Source organism: Cydia pomonella, chromosome 26 (assembly GCF_033807575.1).
Source record: "Cydia pomonella isolate Wapato2018A chromosome 26, ilCydPomo1, whole genome shotgun sequence".
In the NCBI taxonomy this organism is placed as follows: domain Eukaryota; kingdom Metazoa; phylum Arthropoda; class Insecta; order Lepidoptera; family Tortricidae; genus Cydia; species Cydia pomonella.
Window position 1 is genome coordinate 1953373 of NC_084728.1, and position 20945 is coordinate 1974317.

The 20945-nt window shown below is 36.2% G+C and overlaps 2 protein-coding genes across 2 annotated transcripts in view; one reads left to right on the top strand and one right to left on the bottom strand.

The window, feature by feature from the left end:
- Positions 1 to 8220, top strand: part of LOC133532307 (probable chitinase 2) — a 29628-nt gene extending 21408 nt beyond the window's left edge. Inside the window, exons 7-10 of the mRNA XM_061870917.1 lie at positions 807 to 1001; positions 2216 to 2349; positions 3572 to 3753; positions 7634 to 8220. Coding sequence (XP_061726901.1) covers positions 807 to 1001; positions 2216 to 2349; positions 3572 to 3753; positions 7634 to 7914 — 792 coding nt within the window. The 3' untranslated portion in view covers positions 7915 to 8220. The remainder of the gene's footprint in view (positions 1 to 806; positions 1002 to 2215; positions 2350 to 3571; positions 3754 to 7633) is intronic.
- On the bottom strand, positions 8217 to 13663 carry LOC133532310 (U-scoloptoxin(01)-Cw1a-like). The gene is made up of 4 exons (XM_061870920.1): positions 13505 to 13663; positions 11505 to 11674; positions 9542 to 9622; positions 8217 to 8308 (listed from the first exon to the last, which is right to left on the bottom strand). The coding sequence occupies exons 1-4, from the start codon at positions 13536 to 13538 to the stop codon at positions 8255 to 8257; spliced, it is 339 nt and encodes a 112-aa protein (XP_061726904.1). The 5' UTR covers positions 13539 to 13663; the 3' UTR covers positions 8217 to 8254.
- Positions 13664 to 20945: the final 7282 nt, after the last annotated feature.

The window sequence follows — 20945 nt, forward strand, 5'->3', positions numbered from 1 at the left end:
AGTTCTGCGTATATCCAATATACGGCCCTATTCGAAGAATGAAATACGGAAAAGATACGATAACGATAAGTTCTGTTTTAGATAAGTTCTCAATTAGATATCGTTTGTATGTCGTATAAGACAGAAGCAGCACGATTCGGGCAACTAATGTCAATTTGACGTTAGAAATATCGTAAATAGATCTTATTGAGATCACAGCAGAATCGAAATAAACGACAATTTTGACATATCGTTTGGCTATCGATCTTTTCAATCTCTTTCCAAGATCTTAAGCATCTCTTAATCATTCTTCGAATCGGGCCCATAGGTATACAAGCAAAAAATTTAATTAAATGCTATAGTGCCAAAACTAACGAATAAACCTTGCACAAGGTTTGTATGGAGAATGCCTTGCCCTACCCTGCGCCTTAAAGTCCAGCTATCTCTACTAAATAAAAGCAACTACCGAACAACGTCATGCTCTACGAGCTACAAGCACACTTAAAAGTTACTACTGAACAACGACATTTGGCATTGGGAAATTCATCATAGATTTGATGGAGGCCATATTTTTAAAGAAGAAGAGTTTATATCCTAAATATAAAGCCCGACCAGAAATATATAATTATTGTCAAAAGGGCGCTGTTATTCCCATGTATAGGGTGACAGTTCAGTTTAATATGAAAAATTTAGAGTTAATGAAATTCCGCAATATCGCGCGTGATCGTATATTACCTACTGGTCAGGCTTTACGCGTGTAAAATAATTTAATTAATAATTTAGTGAGTCTCTGTCGATTTTTACTAATATCAACCATTTCTTTCCAGGAATACACAATCAAATACATGTTAGACCACGGTGTGAGCCCATACAAGATGGTGCTCGGTCTCCCGATGTACGGACGAACATTCTACCTAATGGACGCCAGCGTGGGGAAAATGGAGTATGGTAGAACGCCTGTCAAGAGCCAGGGCTTTAAGGGACCTTATACTAGAGAAGCAGGTTTCATGGGGTATAATGAGGTAAGCAGGCCTTTTTTTAGTTATTTGTGTCCCAAGAGAGGAAAAGTAGGACATTGCGTGCCGCGTTTAAGATTCACACCCGAGCCGAAAACGCGGGATGGAATGTCTTACGAATCCTGCAGTGGTGTGTATACTATTTTTCTGCTCGACGGAGGCGGAAAACGGCAAATTCGTTTAGCGCAGCGGGAGCAAAGTTGACGCTTTCCGCCCGGAGGGCAGAAAAAACATTTAAATCTCCTGATTGAATAATAAGGCCCATATTACAATTAATTTTTATAAGCATTATTTTGGCGACAGAAGGTAGTGGCACCGTTGAATCGTCGTCTCTTTTGTACTGGTAAAGCCAATGAACTGTTGCACGTCATGTGACATTACATACGAGATATCGACGCGTTAGAAACCTATGGCAAAGAGAATTTGAAATAAAGGTGTATTGTCAAAGAAAACTTTGTGGCCACGTAAATTTACTGCTATCTTTCGACACATGATTAAAACTTTTATAACGCCATTTGACTTTGATCCTTATTCTTTCACTGTTATGTGTTTAAATCAAAAAGTGACTCACCGGGCACAACCTAAAGGTTATGGTGCCATCGCTCGACACGATGTCGCCATATCTTTGGCCTTTGATCTATTAGATGGCGCAACTTTTTGATATTTAACAAATTAAACACATATCACTGAAAGAATTAGGATCAAAGTCAAATGGCGTTCTAAAAGTTTTAATCATGTGTCGAAAGATGGCAATAAATTTACTGTGGATACAAAGTTTTCTTTGACAATCTACCTCTTTTTCAAATTCTCTTTGCCTATAGTTAGTTTAAGCATGTGATGGAAAGCATTCACTGTTGCCTATAGATGCCTGTAACTCCAATTGTGAGCCTGGTGAGCAGTATAGCGCTGTTTTTCACCTCGTACGTAAATAATCTATAAAATTTAATATAGGGAAATATTGGAAACAACAAAATATATTCTCCTAGACAGGTAGAAGTTTACAGGAACAAATACCTAAGGACTCCATGTACACCTTAGGAACCTGCTAAGCATTGCTAGGTTTCGTGGAGAAGCTGGGGTGGTTAGAGTAGCGCTGCCTCTTTTTTTACGCATAATTGGCACAATAGTTGTCGATTTGCGGAAAATGTCCAACAGAACTACTCGTATCTAACTAACTGTAGGGAAGTCTTTCTTGTAATAAATAAATACCTCGTTTACAGATTTGTATGGAGCTCTCAAACCAGTCCAACTCCTGGCGCCGTGAATGGGACGAAGCTAGCAGCACGCCGTTCCTTCGCGATGGTGCTCGCATCATCTCTTATGACGACCCTCAATCTATCGCTGTCAAAGTCAAGTAAGTTACGTCCGGACTTCCTTCAAAAGAAGCGTTTGAGATGTCTGTGTTCAAAAGATGACCGAATAAAACAAGAAAATCGACAACGTAATGAAGAACGACTATAAAGTTAATCGGCTTTCGTTACGAATATACACAATTGTTGGTTTGGATTCAGTCTTGAAAGCAGTCACCGTAGGCGTTGCGTCATCTTGCAACTCCAGAGGTGTTACATTGCGCGCTGCCAACCCTTTAAAAACCGTAAACTCCTTTTTTGAAAAACCCCATACTGTAGCCCCTCGGGAAAACCTCGGCAGGCTCATTCCACAGACGAAGCGTCCGCGGAAATAAATTCCTCTTAAACCGCACAGTGCGCCACCATTTAGGTTCTAAGATGTCGGGATAATTGGCTACTTGACAATTTTTTGTAAATAATGGCAGTCGATTTTGATTTTCCTGGGGATCAAATGTCTATATAGGACTCATGGCATTTAAGCAACACAATGGTCAGAAATGAGAGTTAAAGTCTGACGCTCGCACTCGACGATAGAAACGCCTCTAACAAAATGAAAATGTGATGTGACATCACATTACATTAGTCTGTCCTAAATGTATGGAAGATCAAGAGAATGGCTATTTTGACATGCGTCAAGTACCCAATTCTGTCAACACGTGATAGAATCAACACGTGGGAGAATCATCTGTTGATTTGGAAGCGATAGGTGACTATAGCTAGCATGTTGAATAAGGCCCGAATTTGTATAGTCCTTGAATTTAACACATTGGAGGTGGCAATTGGGAGAGCGAAATAGAGCATGACAACCTGCGCCAAATATTGAAAGACAAATATTGTTGAAGTCAATAAAGCTTAATAGGTTAGATGTAGGCGCATTCCAAAGCATCTTGGCGACACCAAATTCAGAAGAGGCAAAGGAGGTATATTTATTTATCTCTAATTCTATTAGTCAGTATACTGTCAGGCCGTGATTGATGAGTGATTGTAATTTACATAGTTTAAGGTACGATGGGACTGGCATAATCTTTAGATTAAAAGTCCCTAAATAAATAAAAGAATAAAAAAAAAAAAAAAACCTGCGCCCCTCCTCTCCACACACTTAGTTTTTAGTTATAAGTTCTTATTTTTATTTTTCTCTTAGTACCTAATTAACATAGTTTTAAGTTTATACTAATAGTCGTTATGGATCAGTGATCTGAAATAAACGGTCTTTTTTTCAATCCTCAGGTTAGCTATGTCCTACGGCCTCGGCGGCCTCATGGTATGGAGTATTGATACAGACGACTTTAAAGGCTCCTGCGAAATGGACAACACGAAGAACGCGTACGATGTCTTCACGAAGACGTATGCGGAGATCAGAGACAGTCCTGTGTTGAAGGAGGCGCTGAAGACCTTGAAATTGCCTGATGGTGGGTTTTCTTCATATTAATATTGGGTCATTACCTATGAAATTGGCGTTTTTGTTCATAAGTATTAGTCATGTCATAGTTTATTTTAATAGTAACTTCGAAGTATTTTTTTAATTTCATTAGTGCGCTACATAACTACGATTTTACATACAATTATTTGCTACTTTTGCTTTGAAAACAGCTCTTTTCATGTGCTGCCGGCTCGAGTATTTAAATGACTTGTATTTTTCTGATGGGACAGATTTTTAAAAAAAATTAGAGACTATGTGCCTTAAAAATGTCTTAGAGTACTGGCAAAAATTTGTTTGGTTTGAAAATGCCATCACAAAATAATCCGCAAAATTCATTGTATGAAAAATCGAATTTCGTTAACGTTCTCCATACAAAACGCCAATTTCATAGGTAAGTTATATGTATATTACATTTACAACCTAATATTACTAACTTATATATTACATTTAAGTTTCTATGTTTGGATGTTTGGACGTAAAAACGACATGATGAATCAACGATTTTCAACCAATTTTACAGTTTTACTCATGTATCAAGTATGTAAATTCGGTTTTAATAATGATGTTTATAAGATTATTCATTTCCTTCGCACATTCACAAGCCTATAAATCACGGTCTTTTTATAGGCTTGCATGGGGATATAGATCTAACACGTAGAGGCCCCGTGGAGAGCTTTAATGTCATGTACAGTGATCGGATTGGGTGAGCTAAAATATCTATTCTTTGCAAAAAGTAGTATATTATTGCTGGTTCTGGCGCACGTTTTTTTTTTGCGGCTGGTGATGTAGCTTATGGTTAACACATGAAGTTTGTATGGGAGAGTGTTTGATAATGATAACAGTTTACCGCATTTTAAAATCTCATTTTTAACCGATTTCTCATTGTGGAACTATGATTCAAAATGTATTGTAATAGTTAGGGAGGTGGCGAGCATTTCGGTATATGATTTGCACACGTTTCACATCGAGGTAGATTGCAGTTTACGTCAGTACGAATCGATTTGGTCCAGTCAATAATGGTCCTACGTCGCTGCGTTTTCGCGTTACAGCCGATTAAAGTTGTTAAAAAAAAAAGGGGTATCAAATTATTTGCACACGTCTGCCTCTGGGGTTCATGGTCACAAATATCTTGGAAACGAAGAAAATCGAGGAGGCAGACATTCAGGGCTCTGCATTATCATGGGACGGAGTTGTAAAAGTGTTTGAAAAAAAAACTCTACTAAGTCATTTGCACACGGTTCTCATTGCCCCCATTCGATTCATTACGACTCCGTGGATACGAAAAAACATTTGGCAGACACTTTGCTCACTGATATTTAACTTTATAACGGTTTGAAATGGACGTAATCAAGGGGAAGCGGGTATTGCATGTTATTATTGTGATTCTTTATAGGTTTATTATTATTATTTTGTTTATACTACACCAAAACAAACTATTACTACCGGCCTCTAGAATAAAAAAGCATTCCAACAGCACTTATGTCATGGCCATAAAAATATATAATAAACTGCCTGATGCCATAAAAAATTTAGAAAGTGATAAAACATTTATTAAAATCATAAAGTCTGTTTTATTAAAAAAATGTTATTACTCATTGAATGAATATTTAAATGATAACTTAGAGGATGAAATAATATCGATTAGTTAATATTTAAACAATACATTTTAGGCCATCTAATGTTTAAGTAAATACACATTGTCGTAGTTGTTAATTTAGTACATAAGAAAATTGCTGTGCCCTAACAGGGTATCATGTACTGACTGTAGTTTATATAACATCTGTATACAATGAACATGATTGCAATAAATAAATTGAATTGAATTGAATTGAATAAACTAACCAAATTCTTACTGTACAGGAGCAGCTGCGAGGGATTCTCCCTATTAAAACGGGCGATGGTAGAGGCGCTTTGTACGTTATTTGAAATCTTTAGGCAGAGTACACATAGCGCACTTCAAATCGCACATTTTCCTAAAACGCGCTCCGATTTTTTCAATTATTATGTGTATCAAGCGCTTACACACTAAAATTACTCGAGAAACTTCAAAGACTCCAAATACTCCAATTACTCGAAATACTCCAAAACTGTTGATGAGCGTCTCGGAGAACCTGCTCAGCAACCTCTGCTGTGTACAAAGCCTTACGCTTTCGAGACGTCCTTGTGGAAGTGCCTGGGAGCGCGAGAGAGAGGGAAAGCGTGCAAAATAAGAGGGAAGGCTGTCTCCTGTTTCTTTCTATTTACTTCTATACTACCACATGTATCTATAGATGTAGGTATACGCTATATACATTTAGGTACGCAATACGGAAAAGGTCGGAACTGGGTTATACCGTTCTCACTCATATTCCCAGATAAAAGAGAGACACTACGAAAGGAACTATGGAGATGTTTTATACCTGCGGAGCCGCAGTTAACAGGCAGAAGCCAAATATTTTGAAGAGTTTTGAAAATCGTTCGTATAGATTCTATTAATTATTTTCAATAATATTCAGTAGATGCAAAATTTTGTATTTGCAGCTTGGCGCGAGTGTCGAGTTGAAAAAAAAAAAAAAAAAAAAAAAAAAAATTCAAATGGTCTGCCTTTGGAATATCAGGGGTCTGAACGTCTGCCTCATCGATTTTTTTCGTTTTCATGATAAATTGAAACATCAGTCCAAGAGGCAGACATGTGCGCATAATATAGCACATCTTTTTTTTTTTACATTTTTGAAGCGCTGTCAATAGACAACGCAGCGGCATCACGCTGGCAGACTATTTTTCCGTGGTCCTTTTCATTGTTTTTAATCGAACAATTCAAATCTGCCAAGTGTGCATTTCATATACAGTTTTTTAAATAATAAAAATAACTTAAAAAATTGAAAACTTCAAAAGTCAGAGCCCTGGATGTCTGCCTCTTCGATTTTTTGTGTTTACAGGATGACTGTGATCATCAGCCCCAGAGGCAGACATGTGCAAATAATATCGCCCACCTTTTTTTTTTAACATATTTGAAACGCTGTAAATTGACAACGCAGCGCCACCGTGGTGGCAGACGAGGTCCTTTATGTTTCTCAAGGTATCATTATTGCTATTAATAACGTCTGCCATGTGTGCTGATGATATCGAAATTTTGCTCGCCACCTCCCTAACTATAAGTGTTGTGCACCTACTCTACCAATAAAAAAAAACAAAGTTATTATTGTAATTTTTTTATGTTATTGTGTTATTTTATCCTGTTAGATTGGACATTAACACACTTTGAATCGCAAGAACCAGCAATAATACACTACTTCTTGCGAAGAATAGGTATTTTAGCTCACCCAATTCCGATCACTGGTCATGTAGAACGCCTGCTGCCCATTACAACCGCAACAATAGACACCCATGAACCAAAAAAAAGTGTACAGTATAACGTACTATGAACGCTGATTTAAAATCTGAAATATCGGACGAAACATCTAGGTGCAAACTCAGAAACCTTTTATTGAATAACCCCATGTACTCTGTTAAGGAATTTATGGATTTTATTTATGCTAAAAATTAATTTTATTGCCTTATACAACGGACATATTTTTGTTATACATTTTTTAACTAATTAAGAAATTAGTTTAGATTTTTTTAATTTTTTTATATTTTTATTTTTTGTTAATTGTACCCTGACCCTTTAGGAGATAAAATATTATATTATTTGATGGTTTAATGGAATTCTTGCATGTTAGATTCTGGTGTTTGACGATCGTGATGTGAATTCTTATAATTTTGCCTTAGGCAAAGTTGTATTGAAATTTATATCTAAAAAAAAAATCTAATCTATGGATTGAAGTTTGGACTACGAGACTGGTTATATGAGAGAGACGATATTTACAACTTTCGTTATTATTTTACAGCCAACCGCTTAGAGAACCTCAGCAAGCGCACAGCGTACGTAGCCTCAAACGGTGAACTATTCCTCCGTCTCCCCGAACCCGAATATTCCAACTACCCACTCATGCGCACAATCAACGAGGCGACAACCCTAGCGTTAGAAGAGAAGCGCATATTGGACGAGATGGACAGGATCATGAGAGAGAACGAGATAGAGGACAAGCCCGCGCCCAAATCCAGTCATAGGGCTATCGGCAGTTTAAGTTTTTTGTCTTGTGTGTTATTATTATTTAAGTTATATTAAGTGAAAGACTTTACGACTGTAACTCAATATCGTTCCTACAGAAGGTTAAGACCAGTATGATTTTTTGTAATTGTTTTTAGTCATTTAGTTTTAAAACTCTTTTTTGATTTTTTTTTTTTATCTAAGCCAGTATATATTTATAATTTTTATTTTGTATACATTATATTATGATATTTTCCAAAAGTGTTGGTACTTATGACATTATTAAGATATTAATGTATAGTAATCTGTTACGTGCAGGTGTGTAGCATTTCTATGCATTTTTGTTTTAGAAATATTATTTTTATAATAAAAACAGAAAATATTTTTAATTTGTTTTATTGACAGCCTGATATATTTTTTATAAATCTTCATAAGGTGACCCGCATCTCACGTTGTAGAAATGATCGCAGACCTGAAAAGAGAAAAAAACTGAATACGAGAATGGAGAATTTTTTGTAATTTTTAGGGTTCCGTAGCCAAATGGCATAAAACGGAACCCTTATAGTTTCGCCATGTCCGTCCGTCTGTCTGTCTGTCTGTCTGTCTGTCTGTCTATCCGAGGCTTTGCTCCGTGGTCGTTAGTGCTAGAAAGCTGAAACTCGGCATGGATATATAAATCAATACAGCCGACAAAGTCGTAGAATAAAATCTAGAAATTATTTTTTTAGGGTACCTCCCCTACACGTAAAGTGGGGTGAATATTTTTTTTGTTTCAACCCTACAGTGTGGGATATCGTTGGAAAGGTCTTTCAAAACGAATAGGGGTCTTCAACAAACATTTTTTGATAAAAAGAATATATTCGGAGATAATCACTCCGAAAGAAAAAATAATGTGTCCCCCCCCCCTAACTTTTGAACCATATGTCAAAAAAATATGAAAAAAATCGTGGAAGTAGAGCTTAAGAAAGACATTAAATGAAAACTATAGCGGGCATGATCAATTTAGCTATTTTGGAGTAATCGCAAAAAGTTTCCCCTTCATAGTAAAAAGACGTAATATCCACAGGTCATACCTTGGTTAATAATCTCCCATACTTTAAGCTCCAGTTTAGCTTATTATGACGGAAAAGTAACTACGAAACCCTACTCTGAGCTTGGCCCGATATGCCCTTGGCCGATTTTTTTCAATAGCTTGCTTTCTCCAAAGCATGTCTAAATATTCATATCATTTCCTATTATATTTATTTTTAATAGCGTATTTTCCTGGGTGTCCCTTATTTTGCGCTTTTATAATTAACAATGCTTAAATACTCAATTTTGTTTCATTTAGTAATTTTGGCCCTTGAATTTTATGAACCTTTATTATATAGGTACCTTTTGCAAAATAGTACATTACATATTATGCGGTACAAAAATTACGAATTCGTAAAAAAACCATTACCGCCCGTGGGCATAATATAGCTCATTTCATCTCAGTATGCTGGCATACAATAACACCTTTTACGAGCAAGTGTGATGAAAAATACTATAAAACATTCTATAATCAATCTTTTTTGAAAAGATGTATCCCGCCAAGTTTCTTGCCGGTCCATATTGGGATACCCTTCTCCAATTGAGTCAGAGGTGTAGGGTTCGAGCATTATTTGACGTTCATAAGCGCATTGTAATATGCCTACTTGAATAATAAACTATCTTTATACCGTACCTGGAACTGTTCATTGAATAGAGTCCCATTGGCACAAAGGTCTGTCGCCACTAGCCTCTGGTGCCAGCAGAAGTGGTACGCCTGAAAACAATACAAACGATGTATTCCCAAATGGGACAAACGCCCCTCCGGGGCACAATAGATGGGAATAGGCACTGCATATAATTCCCATCTGTCCCCGCTTCATGTATGGCGGCGGTCACGTGGGGCGGGGACAAAGTGGACGTGTTTATAGTGCAAGAAGCGGTCATGTGACCAACTCTATGCAACTGTGAAGAAGAATTTAGAAAAGTAAGGAAGAATGAAGGAGAGGAGAAAGTAGTTCTATGATTGTTTGACTTGTTCTGGAGGGTCGCATCGACAGTGTAGTGGTCGTTATTTACAATTTTAAATCCAAACAGCTAAGCCTTGAAACGGAAATATCTGACGAAGCATTTAAACGTCAATTGAGGAACTTTTTATTGGAAAACCCATTATATCCAGTGGATGAATACATGGAATTAAAATTTTAATAACTGTTTAACATTATAGTTTATGTAAAATTGATTTAAGATGACATTTGTTCTAGAATATTATTAATTATTACTGCTCTTAGATTTAATGACGATCATTATGTGATATCTATATTTAGTTTGACATGTATTCCATTATTGCTGTTTATAATAATAATAATAAATAAATAATAAATTCTTTATTTGGCAGGCAAGAAACCCAAAAAAAAATTACAATGCACATAATAAAAGGTGTAAAAGAAAACATAAAATACAGTAAAGAATAAAAAAATAATAATAATGCTTATAACCTTGTATAACCGTATAACCTTAGTTTAGTTTCTTGTTTCCTTTGTAGTAGTTTTTAATTTGACGGTAATTTCGAATTTTTTTTTTTTTTGATAAAATTATTATTGACGTTTTATAATTATATGTTTACATGCCAAATCATTAGCGATCTTAGTGTAAACTCATATAGATTAACATAATAATAATTTATAGTGTAATTTATCGTTATGAAAAGATTGAAAAGTAAATAAATAGATATTAGGAGACATCTTACACGGGTCATTTGGAAAAATTGTAGAGGTCTAAGGAGGTAATCGGGACTATGTTGTTTATGGGGTTCCGTACCTCAAAAGGAAAAAACGGAACCCTTATAGGATCACTTTGTTGTCCGTCCTTCCGTCTGTCTGTTTGTCGAGAAACTTTGTCTTGGGAAAGCCTTAAGGAATCGAGTTGAAATTTAAAACATATACTTAGTTCTACAGTCTCTTGACTTGTGAAAAAATCAAACTTCTAAGTTAAAGTAAAAAAAAGATACGGCCGTTTATGCCGCAAAAAACGTATATTTTGACACATGTAAGGAAATCAAAATTTATAGGACCGTTGATCTAGAACTATGAAATTTGGCAAGTAATATCGTCATACACTACAAGTATAGACAATATCTGAAAACTATAATAAAGTAAAAAAAGTTACGGAACCCACGGTTGGCGAGTCCGACTCGTACGTGTCCGGTCTTTTTGGGTCGATCTTCGTAAGTATTTATTGTATTTGAAATGAGTTTTTGGCAAAAACTTCATTTTTGGTACAAGCTTTTATCGCTGACTGTACTTTTTTTCCACAGGCAATTAATACTCATCGAGACAATTCTAAAAACCCCAAACACAATTAGGTTGCGTTGTTTTATCACAGAGTTCCTATGGCTACCTCCTGTCTCCATCATCAGAGCAGCTTGATGGTACTATAATATTGCGTTGTCACCCGACTTACATATGTATGCAAAATTTCAGCTTCATCGGAAACCAGGAAGTGGGTCAAATTTAACTTGCAAGATTTGTCCGATACGTACTAACAAGGCAAGTTAAATAAAAGCTTGTAATAAGTACAAATGGCGCACTTAATGCCTTAAGGCATTCTCTACCAGTCAACCATAGGGCAAAACAGAAATTCTCGAATGTAAGTAGTACCTGACATCCAGTGTCCAAGTCCGCGTAATACCCCCGTGCTCGGCCATGACAGCTGAAGACCGTATGAATGGTTTCGCGAGCCAACTTGGGATGCAGCGGGGGAGAGTGGGGCAAGTGCAGATCATGGTAGTAAGCGAAGTCGATTGGCACCTGGCAGGTAGTTAGGGCCGCTGAAATGTTATCAACATGGTTAAAATAGTTATTAAATAGTTTCTTACATTATCAATATTAGGTATGTATATCCTTAAAAAATATTATTTACTGACTGACATAAAAATTACAGAGTCCGGCTTACGAAGGTTAAGATTGAGAATTAATTATTTTTTTTGAAATGGGAACAAAAATTATGCAGACTAGGAGGGTCAAAATTAAAGTCTATAATGTGTAATTTACAAAAATGTAAAAAGGCTAAAATTAAAAGTATTCAATCATTATTGTTATAAAATAAAATTATCGAACGAGCGTTAGCGATGGTTTATAGCGCCAATTACATCCGCATATCCGATAACGGGCCCGAAATCGGGACTGATACTCGTTTTCCGTTTCACGGAATATCAGTACATCTTTAACAATAATTGATATATAAAAAACACTTTGCCTCTTATTGCCAAAAAAGTTAAAAGTTTCATATATTGTAAACGATGTGCTGATATTTGATGAAACGGAAAAATATTCTTTCTCGGGCCTGAAATCGGGTCTGATATCAGGCCTGATAAAGTGTGGATGTAATTGGCACTTAAGTTTCAGCAAAAACTACGTTTAGGCAAAAATGTTTTCGTATAAGTATCTGAAAGTTCTCTACAGCTACAGGTCACAATGATCATCAAATGTTGAAACCGAATGTTTCATGAAACCGATTCTCATAAAATTTTGGGAGCAGGTTCAATAACTAAATAAGTAGACATTTTATACATATTTAGTTTTTGTTTTTTTTTTTTTCAAAATAGCGGAGCCATACATTTATTCAGTTTAAAGTTATCGTGAGGTCTACTGTATTAACCTTAGTATTATAAGTTAGTCATATAATTCAGATTAAGGTACTAACGTTGAAAATGAGTGCCTCATTTCGTCGTTAAACGTAAGTTTGCCGAACCTAACATAAGTCGGCAGGGTGTTCATCCTCACACCCTAGAACCTAAATGGTCGCGTACTGTGCGGTTTAAGAGGAATTTCCTCCCGCGAACGCTTAGGCTGTGGAATGAGCTTCCTGCCGAGGTTTTCCCGATGGGCTACAGTATGGGGTTCTTCAAAAAAGGAGTGTACGGGTTTTTAAAGGGTCGGCAACGCGCATGTAATGCCTCTGGTGTTACAGGCGTCCATAGGCTACGGTGACTGCTTACCATCAGGCGGGCCGTATGCTTGTTTGCCACCGTCGTGGTATAAAAAAAAAAAGTTTAAAATGTACCATACTTTTTTGAAAAAAAAAAATAAGTTGGTTAGAGATACTGCGAATAGAGTATTTTTCCTAAATAACAAATAACGAATAATAGGTAATCCCTGAATATAAAAAGTTTCTCATGCAACTTATTAGTTTCCCCGTACTTTATTTAAGACGAAAGGGGATGGCCGTTTCTCTATACAAACGTAGTCCTCATTTTCCTCTCTGTATATTGACATTATGGAATATATTTTTACTTAATTTGATGTGTATTAAACATAGCTATACGCCTACGTTTCACTTACTTCGATTTTTTGTGAAATAAGGAGCGAAAAATAGATTTCATACAATTTTTTAAAGGTTTCAAACTTCTAACTCTTATAATAATCAAAAATTCGTATAAACTCAAACGTAAAGACATATCTGTGGTTGATATACAACAAATTGTGTCAAAATATTTTTAATTACGTGAATATCCAGAGAGAAAAATGAGGCCTACCGAAAAGAAATTTTATATCAAATAAAATTTTAATAAGAATGTAACATATTTAAAAGCTGAGATATATTTACCTAACTATTAAAATAAATGGACCAACGTTCAATATAATAACAAAAATCTTACCCAAACAAAAAACAACGGCAGCGAGTTTCAACATCTTAAATTATTAAACTTAAAATAAATAAATAATATAATAATAAATAGGAGCGCCGCGGAGTGCGCGATTAACGATACTAAACGGCGCGTGAGAGCTTATCCGCATTAGAACGTTATAGATCCATAGATCATTGATATAGATCCGGGGACGGTGTCATGCCATACAAATAGATTTAACCAATAATAACATGAGACTTGTCCTGACATATTATTCATTTATTCATTCATAATATGTTTTGTCAATGTTCTATCATCCGATAATAGGGTTGTTTCCAATTTTTTGAAACGCTTGTATTACGTTCTATATTAACTAAAACTTGCCCTAAAATTCAACTTTTATACTAAAAACTTAAAGCTTTAAAGCCTTAAATATGTTAAATTAACAAAATATATTTTGACAGATGCTTTCGCGCCCAAAACGCTCTTTGAAAATTATGTGACGTCACAATTTACGGTTTGACACATAACTACATACACACGTAGAAGATACAAACTGTCAACTGACATTTGTCATTTGTTGTTTATCGCCTAACTGTCAACAGTGTCAATCCGAGTTGTGACGTCATCAGAATCTTCAATGACGTTTCGAGTTTGGTCACGTGACGTGTGCCAAAAGATATTTTAAATTCAATATTTACAAAAATATGGTCATTACAGGTCCCCTAAAAGTAGTTTAAGATGTTCTTATAATTCAAAAGAATTTATTGGGATACAATTCTGCCCTAAGATTTGTAGATGGAAACAACCTTATTGCGGATATGATATTCAATTCTATTCACAACTATTAAAGTTCAAATTTCAACAAATATTTTTATTACATGCAGTAAGAGGTTAACATGGTCATTGACGAGCAGTTTCACTTGTAGCACGATTGTATAAATATCAAAATCTTCAGTTTTTCTAATCAAATTTAAATCCTGAACCGTTTAGTGAGAAACATTGACTGCAGATGATAATATTGTTGTAGACGTTAGCAAAAACGCTTCATAAGGAAAAATATCTATAAAAAAAAATACAAAATTAGGGTATAAATGTATATATACATCTTTCAAGATACGATGCCAAGTAAAAGGGGGTGTAAGTTTTTAATAATTTACTTGTGTGTATAAAAAAATGTAAATGTCATATTTTTTTAAGTGTGTAATAAATAATAGACATATAAATGCGTAATAGCTAATAAGTACAAGGGTTATAGAAAAACAATTTTGGTTTCATGTGGCATACCGCTGTCCACTCGAAGCTACATATCGATTTCGCGCGCGCGAGGCCGCTTGCTGCCCTTGCGCATGCCATCGCTACACTAAACATAATAATTGATAATTGTATGTATGTTTGTAATGCTTAAATGTAAACAAAAAAAACATGTGTTACAGTGTACTTTTTTTGGGAATGGGGCTGGGGCGTTTACCCAAACTGCCCAGGATCGAAGTCAGTGGAAGATTATAATTTTCCGGATGCTAAAAGCTGTCTTGATTGTTGTCCGATGTGTGACAAAGTAATGAAAAGTTGTGTTGGCTGGTAGAATTGGCTTTTAAATTATGAATTTTAATGGTAAATATTTAGTAAAGTTCATTGGGATTTTGTTTGATATTTTACAGTCTTTTCCTTACCAACGTGAGAACCCAATTCGAGAATGAAATACGATAACGATAAGTTCTGCCCGCGTAGCCGACGTGCCTATCGTTCACGCTCCGTGGCGAACGAAACGCACCTGTCACAGTCGCACTAATAAAGAAGAGTGATTGAGAGAGATGGCTACGATACGCTACGGAGCGTTAACGATTTTAACGTTGGCTATGGCTACGCGGCCAGTAGGGCTAAGATGGTCGGCTCTTTATCATTTGTCACTCAAATTTCAAATTCAAATTTGTTTGTGTTTGCCATTTGTGTTGTTTGCCTGTCACGTTCTAACGTAAGTGCGAAAGTAATAAAAATGGAACCACGCTGCCACTGCAGAAGGGCTAAGATGGTCGGTGTTTTATCATCTGTCACCATGCCTGTCACGTTCTAACAAGTATGTAAGTGCGAAAGTGACGCATGACATGACAAGTGATAAAAAGGCGACCATGATACCGCCACAGGTGTAGATAAGTTCTCATTTAGATATCGTTTTTATGTCGTATAATTGACAGAAGCAGCTCGATTCGGGCAACCAATGTCACTTTGACGTTAAAAATATCGTAGATATCTAGACCTTATTGGGATCACAACGGTATCGAAATAAACGTCAATTTTGACATGTCGTTACTTATCGATCTTTTAAAAATCTTTCCAAGATCTTAAACGTGTCTTAATCATTCTTTGAATCGGGCCGCCGGTTTGCAATTCTTGCATTTGTTTTCTATCCAAACAAAATCACGAATGCAAACTAGTCTTTTACCTACTTACTTCCTACATACATTAAATGAACCAAAAATCTAAGCAAACCATTAAGGTGAAGGCCAAACGTTCTAATTTCAAAATTTGGCTGTCCGCAAAGTAACGCCAAAATTCAAATTCGGAATGTGACCTCGGCCAATCATAGCGGCCAGTGTTGTTCCAAATTTAAAGAGTATCAGCAAGGTACTATGTTTATCGTACTTTAGGACCTTTTCATTTTAAAATCCTATAAAAGTGGCGCCAACGCGTAGTATCTGACAGTTAAATCGATTATTTCCAAATACTTTTTTAATATTAAGGCATGTGCTTCAAATATCGACTTTATTTTCAAAGCAAAAGAACACATTTTTAAACAATCACGTCGATTTAGATACGAGCTTTGAAAAGTAACGTATCATTTTAAAATTGATGCTACAAAATTACATTTGCTGTTGAAAATTGTAAAGCCAGTACGAGGTTGAGTAGTTTAATTTTTACGTAACTGCTTAGTTAAGTTTGCTTTAGCTTGACACATGAAAAGACCATTAATTATGTATCGTTTCAACTTGTTGTCGCATTTACATAATGCCATTGTGATGCTGTCATTTTGTATATGATAGTTTTAATTAATAATATTAGCTTTTACTTGGACGTAGAGTAGGCGTGCAAAATTGCGAATTTTAAAATAGTAAAAAAAACTTTGGGGTGGATTTTTCGTTACGGACACATCAATAAATAAGCGAATTATACAACACCAATAAGGTTGTTTCCAATTTTTTGAAACACTTGTATTACGTTCTATATTAACTAAAAGTTGCCCTAAAATTCAACTTTTATACTAAAAACGGCTTTAAATATGTTAAATTAACAAAATATATTTTGACAGATGCTTTCGCGCCCAAAACGCTCTTTGAAAATTGTGTGACGTCACAGTTTACGGTTTGACACATAACTATATACACACGTAGAAGATACGAACTGTCAACTGACATTTGTCATTTGTTGTTTATCGCCTAACTGTCAACAGTGTCAATCCGAGAGTTGTGACGTCATGAGAATCTTCAATGACGTTTCGAGTTTGGTCACGTGACGTGTGCGAAAAGATATTTTAAATTCAATATTTACAAAAATATGGTCATTACAGGTCCCCTAAAAGTAGTTTAACATGTTCTTATAATCCAAAAGAATCTATTGGGATACAATTCTGCCCTAAGATTTGTAGATGGAAACTACCCTATTGAATTGAATGGTACCTGCCAATAACGGGAAGCCAGACAAATGGACACATATAAATACGTAGGTTAGGATAAAAAAAGGAAATTAAGTTCTTAATAGGATATTTATTCAGAACTTTTTAGGGTTCCGTACCAAAAATGTACATTAAGGAAACCTTATGGTGCGACTCGGTCCGTCCGTCCGTTAGTCTATCTGTCTGTTTGTCTGTCACATCGCTAAATATTTCGAGAAACACTTACACTATCGAATTGAAATTTGGAATAACTATGAACATCGCTAACCAAGACACATTGAAAGTATTTTTTTATGGGGTATCAATTGAAAGAACTTAAATGTACATTCCAAAACATTTTTTATTTTATTTTTCATAGAAAAAAAATGATTTATGAAGGAAAATGTTTAAAAAATACCTCCTTATCCCCGAAGTTAACCGAAGGTCTAATAAAATTTTACAGTAAAAATATTATCAGACCTTATTTACCTTGATAACTTTTTTAATTAACAAAAGACATTGCCGAATTCAGTTTGCTATTTAACTTTACGTGTGTTTATTACACTTTAAATTTCTATGAGATTACATTAAATGCACCTTTTTTGAAATAAAAGAACAATTTTGAAATCGGTTCACATGATAGAGAATTATCCTCGAAAAACAAACACCGCGCAAATTAGTTAGACAATCTGCCGATAGATGGCGTTGTACACAATAATATTTAGTATAGGTACTTCTGGTTCTAAAGTCTTTCGTCTTTATAGTTAAAACACGAGATCATTCAAAGTTTGTACGGAGCCCTCGGTGCGTGAGTAACTGAATACCGTTTTTAGGGTTCCGTACCCAAAGGGTCAAACGGGACCCTATTACTGAGACTTCGCTGTCCGTCCGTCCGTCCGTTGGTCCGTCCGTCCATCCGTTCGTCCGTCCGTCTGTCACAAGGCTGTATCTCATGAACCGTGATAGCTAGACAGTTGAAATTTTCACAGATGATGTATTTCTGTTGCCGCTATAACAACAAATACTAAAAACACAATAAAATAAATATTTAAGAGGAGTTTAAATATGAACGAGACGGGATCAAGTGCTGTAGGATAGCTTCATGGAATTTACATAAGCTTGATGTAGATAAGATAACAAATGCAGGCGTCAGAGAGGTCATCTGCAGGACAATTTTGGAAAACAAGTAAGTTAAATTGTTTGCATATCTTAACATGCAGGTTACCGGTATGGTACCCTGGCATATAACCAGTGGCTATACTTGCTGCAAAAGTCAGGTTGTAAGTCATTGGGATTATGCTATCTCTTTTGCACTTGCATGGCCTTATGGAGCAGGACTCAGGAGCGTTTTTTGTATTAAAGGTATGTTACTTACAACAATACAACTAACATAATTTTTTTGCCGTTTTTAAAAATAATAGTACGGAACCCTTTGTGCGCGAGTCCGACTCGCACTGCCCGGTTTTTTTTACTTGATCGCTGACTTGTCGCTTTATGAACTTGGCTGATACACTAACTTGTGTCTAAATCACTTTTATTTGATCGAGTCAACTATAGCGCCGCCCTAAAATGGTACAGTGAACTGGTTTTCAATGTCTCTGCACTAGTCGCGACCTCCGGTTGGGGTCATAACTAATGGAATTTATCTGTACTAGCATTCCACATGTCTTTGCCTGATTCTACAGTAACAGATTTTGTCATATCGGCTAAAACTAATTTTTTCCTAAAAAAATCGACATTCGAAGTTTTATAATATCTTATCACTATAGTTACACATAATGACGGGTGTTTTTTTAGGAAAACTTGAGTTTAAGCACTTATAACAAAACACGTGTACATTATTTTTTCCTGCTCTCAAACATATACTCAAACAAGCCATTAACTAGCAAGTTGCTTGAGCATCACTTTCTATAGGAGTTACAAGATTTAGTAACTTTTTAGTACTTTGGAGGACAATTTCTCCCAATAGGTTGAGTTTGGGCAGCTAAAAAAAAATACGTGTCCGTTATTTTAGACTACTCTATAACATATATCAAAATGAATCAAATCGGAGTCGGACAGTTGGGTACCTTTCCTTGTCAGCATAAAGTTGCAGTAAATGTACTGCAACGCTGGTTTTCAGTCGGACCCTAGTAATAAAAACAAAACATAAGAAAACACATTTCAAAACAAAAACATTAAGACAAAGCATTAGGAAAAAGAAGAGAAGAAAAAGTTAGATGGGTGTGTGTGTATATGTGACGGAACGGAGTGCAATTTATTAAATTATTTGTGTATAAATAAACAAATAAATAAAATAAAAGCGGCCATAAGTGCGAGTCGGACTCGCGCACGAAGGGTTCCGTACCATTATTTATAAATACGGAAAAAAAATATGTTTGTTGTATGGGAGCCCTCCTTAAATTTAAACAAATACTAAAAAAAGAATAATTTATTAAATATTTATTAAATATTTGTTGTTATCACGGTTCATGAGATACAGCCTGGTGACAGACGGACGGACGGACGGACAGCGAAGTCTCAGTAATAGGGTCTGAATGATCTTAAATAAAACGATAGTTTATGTCTTCGGGTGTTTATTAATAACTTCTTCTTATAGATACTTATGATAGGATTGATGGGAGAAAATAATGGCAAAAAGGCGGCATTAAGCAAAATGATCATTTGTGATTCAGGCTTAATATCTATCGGGTATCACTGAACCCCAACGGATATATTTTTATTATTTTTGCAATACAACACAAATGCACACCTCAATAGAAGATAATACTGAAACACAATAGGCGGTCTACTCGCTAAGAAGCACTTAGGGCAGCTTGTGATGAGTCAATCTCTCTAAGTAATCTGCTTAGGTACCTACCTCAAAATACACTTAAAACTGAATTGTACGACCGCTCTGAGACCGCTTTTCCATACAAACGTAGTCCCCATATGGAGTTTTTTTTCAAAATTGGATGTAGAACGAAGGGGAATATCAATATCCAGAGAGGAAAATGGGGACTATGTTTTTATGGAGAACCGGTCATCCCCTTTCCTTTTAATAGTTTAATATGCTTCGGCAATTTCGGCATATGATTATACTTATTTATTTTAGACAGTATACACGCATTTGTATTTCCATTACCTTAAGCAGAGAACACGGTGGCTTTGAAAGAGTCTCGGGTCAAGTGGAAATAAAGTTCTTCACATAATGTTGTGTAATTCTCTTTTTTCCGAAAGTGTTCGCGAAATGCCCAAATGCCCAATTGCCTAGAGTATGCAGTATTCTCTTCATCAGCTATTATGGCAGCCAGGGCCAATATTTTGATTTTATTATTTCTTTCCATTTTCCCATCGAACTAATTTTTTTAATATGATTGACATTTGTGACATTTGTCATGAACAGTCCGTTGCTTGGACGGCTCGGTGAGCTCGGACAGCCCGGCCCGGCCTGTCTCGCGCTCGGAGACTCCACGATAGTGTTAACGCATAGAGATACTATAATATAGGGATGATGGCCCGGTCGCCCCGGACCTGGACCGGTTCGGCGACGGTGGCGCTCCGGTTAGCCAGTGTGTCGGTTGACTCTGGCCCGCCCCGGCCCGGCCCTGGCCCGTCGTAGCGTGAGTCATCCTTTAGTCAGAGGTCCTATAACACCTTAAGGGTGCAGTACAACAACATCCTCAGGATGCTGCTGAGGCTGCCAAAGCACTGCAGTGCATCAGGCATGTTTGCCGAGGCACGGGCGGATGACTTTTTCGCCATAAGGCGGAAAAGAATTGCCTCGATGCTAAAGCGAGTGCGTGGTAGCAGCAACTGTATGCTGAGGGTGTTGGCGGAGCG

Excerpts from the sequence above, each read along its gene's own strand:
- LOC133532310 (XM_061870920.1), bottom strand. The coding sequence starts at position 13,538 with ATGTTGAAACTCGCTGCCGTTGTTTTTTGTTTGG. Across the intron at positions 9,623-11,504 it reads ACTTGGACACTGGATGTCAG|GCGTACCACTTCTGCTGGCA; the intron begins GTACTACTTACA and ends TATTGTTTTCAG. Across the intron at positions 8,309-9,541 it reads TATTCAATGAACAGTTCCAG|GTCTGCGATCATTTCTACAA; the intron begins GTACGGTATAAA and ends TTCTCTTTTCAG.